The sequence below is a fragment of the Palaemon carinicauda genome, chromosome 11, assembly GCF_036898095.1.
Source record: "Palaemon carinicauda isolate YSFRI2023 chromosome 11, ASM3689809v2, whole genome shotgun sequence".
Lineage (NCBI taxonomy): Eukaryota > Metazoa > Arthropoda > Malacostraca > Decapoda > Palaemonidae > Palaemon > Palaemon carinicauda.
In genome coordinates, this window is record NC_090735.1 from 34,463,088 (window position 1) to 34,466,934 (window position 3,847).

Consider the following 3,847-nt stretch of genomic DNA (forward strand, 5'->3'; position numbering starts at 1 on the left):
TTTATAACTTATTTCACCCTTGTTTACACTGCTAAAAAAAAATACATATTTATCTCTGGCACGTCCACTACTACTGATAATCTTTGCTCTGACATCCAATTTGTCTACCACATCCGCACCTTGTCACTGATCTGCACTTTGGCCCTGATTGACATCTTGCCCTGGACCTTCATGCTGATCCGCGCCTTGGCCCTTATTTGCACCTTGCCCCTGATCTGCACCTTTGCCTGGGCATTCATGCTGATCTGCACCTTGACCCTGATCCGCACCTCGGTTTGGGCCTTCATGCAGATCTGCACCTTGGCCCTGATCGGCGGCTTCATGCTGATCTGCACCTTGTCCCTGATCCGCACCTTGGCTCTGAACCGCACCTTGGCCATGATCCGCACCATGGCTTGGGCCTTCATGCTGATCTGCACCTTCATGCTGATCCGCACCTTGGCCCTGATCCGCACCTTGGCCCTAATCCGCACCTTGGCCCTAATCCGCACCTTGGCTTGGGGCTTCATGCTGATCTGCACCTTAGCCCTGATCTGCACCTACATGGTTTAGGCCTTCATGCTGATCTGCACCTTGTCCCTGATCCACACCTTGTCCCTGAACCGCACCTTGTTCCTGAACCGCACCATGGCTTGGGCCTTCATGCTGATCTGCACCTTGGCCCTGATCTGCACCTTCATGCTGATGTGCACCTTCATGCTGATCTGCTCCTTAGCCCTGATCTGCACCTTCATGCCGATCTGCACCTTGGCCCTGATCTGCACCTTGGCCCTGATCTGCACCTTTATCTGGGCTTTCATGCTGATCCACACCTTGTCCCTGATCTGCACATTTACCTGGGCCTCCATGCTGATCCACACCTTGTCCCTGATCTGCACATTTACCTGAGCCTCCATGCTGATCCACACCTTGTCCCTGATCTGCACTTTGTCCCTGATCTGCGCCTTTACCTGGGCCTTCATGCTGATCGACACCTTGTCCTTGATCTGCACTTTGTCCCTGATCTGCACCTTGGCCTGGGCCTTCATGCTGATCTGCACCTTGGCCCTGATCTGCACCTTTACCTGGGCTTTCATGCTGATCCACACCTTGTTCCTGATCTGCACCTTGTCCCTGATCTGCACCTTTACCTGGACCTCCATATTGATCCACACCTTGTCCCCGATCTGCACTCTGTCCCTGATCTGCACCTTTACCTGGGCCTTCATGCTGATCCACACCTTGTCCTTGATCTGCACCTTGTCCTATAGGCTTCATCAACACTTTGCTTTTAATTCTTTCCATTATTTGTTGACGTTTCTCCATCAGCTGTTTTTCTCTAACCATAATTTGTTCTCCTCTCTCCACCAACCGTTGATCTCTCTCCGATATACGTTGATCCCTCTCCTTCAGCCGTTGCTCCCTCTCCACCAGCCGTTGCTCCCTCTCCGATATACGTCGATCCCTCTCCATCAGCCGCTTCTCCCTCTCCGATATACGCTGATCCCTCTCCACCAGCTGTTGGTCCCTCTCTACCAGTTGTTGATCCCCCTCCCACCAGCCGTTCACCCCCCTCCACCAGTTGTTGATCTGCGTTCTTTATTATTAAGGATTAAAAAAATACGAAGTTTATAGACTGAGACTATGTATTAAACATATTTGCAGAAAAACATTATTTTACGTTTAGATATATATGCATAATCTTTACCGTCTCTACTTCTAGGATACCAAGTGTATCAATTAGACAACAGTATATTAGTATATAAAATAATTAGCCTGTGGCCTTTGTCCACTGATTAAAAGTAGTGATGAATCCAAGATTTCATTAAAGATCATAATGTTGGAGTTGTTATCAGCATACTAAATACTTTATTTTTGCATTTCCTTTAGTTATTTGAAACTTACAACTAAAATTGAGTAGTGTAATGTAATAAATTGAAATTTTTATTCGATTGTTATATATTTTGAAGACTTTTACACATAAATTTTATAAACTTATTCTCAGCTAAAAAAATAAAGTGCGCTTTCCTTATGATTATTTTTTTTTATTTAATTTTCATGATATATGAGCAAGATTTATTTGTTACGTGATACATGAAAGTGTATGATTAGTAAAAAGTTATAGATAAGTGTATGGTTATATAATTAGAAAACTTGTGATATTTCCAATACATTAACTTTTTAATGTAGATCAGTTAGCTTACCATAGTGTACTTGGCGTGGCTGTGCTGGGGCCCCCACTCGGCGTAACACAACCTCCTGGCTCTAATTTACGCACTTTTAAACAGTTTACCTTCGATGTTCGAACTGCCAAAGCACACGTTACCAGCGAGGAAAAAATTGCAAACTAACAATGATACTACGATCCTATATCTTTACATTCATTAGTTAAGCAACGTGGACGGGGAGTAAAATTATTTTCCTGTCGACTTATGCACTACTGGTGCTCAATGTACAGTTTCATGCGAGAATAAAAAATCCTTCATGGTAAGTAACGAAGACTCTTGCCGGTGTATAAGTTTTATTAGTGATAAAAATGTTAGTATGCCAATATTCATTAGCCAGGCAACACTGATGAGAAATTATAAGAAGTTTCTTTCCAGTCAGAGTTTCCAGTGGCATATTAGAAAAAAATATGTGCAATGGTATAATAAACACAAAACCAACCAGTCATATACTGCCACGACACAATTTTATATATTTTGCCAGTTTATGAAAAAATATTCCTAAGACTTTGTGGGCATATACAGCATACGAAAAAATTTCAAGTCTTTAGTCTTCCATCTCATAAGTAAATTCGTTAGAATTCCTTAAAGGTCCTTGTGAATGCCGCAAATCACAAGTAAAAAGACTAGCCTAAATCTTAATACTAATTACAACACTAAAGGTATTGTACAATTTATGATTCCCATTAGGACATTTATTAAACTTTAGTCTGTTAAGTAATTGAAATTATAAACCGTAACTCATCCTCATAATTTCTTACAATTATTATAACCCAGAGCGTTAACTATATAAAGTTTCCATCATTTGTTAATAAAGAGAAAACTACGATTAATTCTGGACGTTAACTACATGAAGTCTTCATGGATCATTTGGGAAAAAAAAAAAAAACATACGATTAGTTTCATGACGCAGAAAATTTGTAATACATAAAATTTACTCGTTATAAATTACATAAAAAGTTATTGCATTGCATAACAAAATGCCAATAATTCTAGTTTATGCAAAGTTTTGCATGGCAAAATTATTGTATAGGATTAATTCTTTATAGAATGGGTTCATAATGGAATTCGTAACTATAGCATTAAAAACCTACTTTAATTTATACCAAAGTAATTAACAAGGTGTATAACTAACCCTAGGAAACAAAGTTATGTCTATTTATAGTAAAACTAAATTTTTGGCATTTCTTTTCCCAGTGTCAATAAGAAAATACACTAAAGTTTTTGAGGTGTAAGTTCAAAGACAGGCTCAAACTCTGGAATACAAAATTGCAAGAAAAGGGTGCTAGAGTGCAGAAAACTTACGCAGTGTGAAAAACTATAGAGGACAATTATACTAGAACAAAATAAGAAAGGAACATGCTACTAGCAGGACACCCGGAGCTTTAAGCGAAAAAATGTGAAAATTTCAAACAAAATATGAAATTTATGAAAACCAGACAAGAGAAAAATATGTAAAGTCTGAAAGAATTATATCATACAATTGAAATAAGTCATTAATATGTTGGTAAAAGGAAATTGTCAATGCTGGTTTTGAAACATTACATATGGTAAACAGGAAAGCTAGGATCCGACAAGAGGAAAAATATTAAGTCACAATGCTGTTATGGGTCTGGAGGAAGGTAAGCTAGATTTTGTGGGTA

The 3,847-nt window shown here is 39.5% G+C and overlaps 1 protein-coding gene across 1 annotated transcript; it reads right to left on the minus strand.

Annotated features, from left to right (window-relative positions):
• Positions 1-711: 711 nt before the first annotated feature.
• LOC137649244 (uncharacterized) lies at positions 712-2,428 on the minus strand. The gene is made up of 2 exons (XM_068382231.1): positions 2,184-2,428; positions 712-1,576 (listed from the first exon to the last, which is right to left on the minus strand). Exon 2 carries the CDS (start codon positions 1,450-1,452, stop codon positions 712-714), a length of 741 nt encoding a protein of 246 aa, XP_068238332.1. The 5' UTR covers positions 1,453-1,576; positions 2,184-2,428.
• Positions 2,429-3,847: the final 1,419 nt, after the last annotated feature.

Excerpts from the sequence above, each read along its gene's own strand:
- LOC137649244 (XM_068382231.1), bottom strand. The coding sequence starts at position 1,452 with ATGGAGAGGGATCGACGTATATCGGAGAGGGAGCAACGGCTGGTGGAG.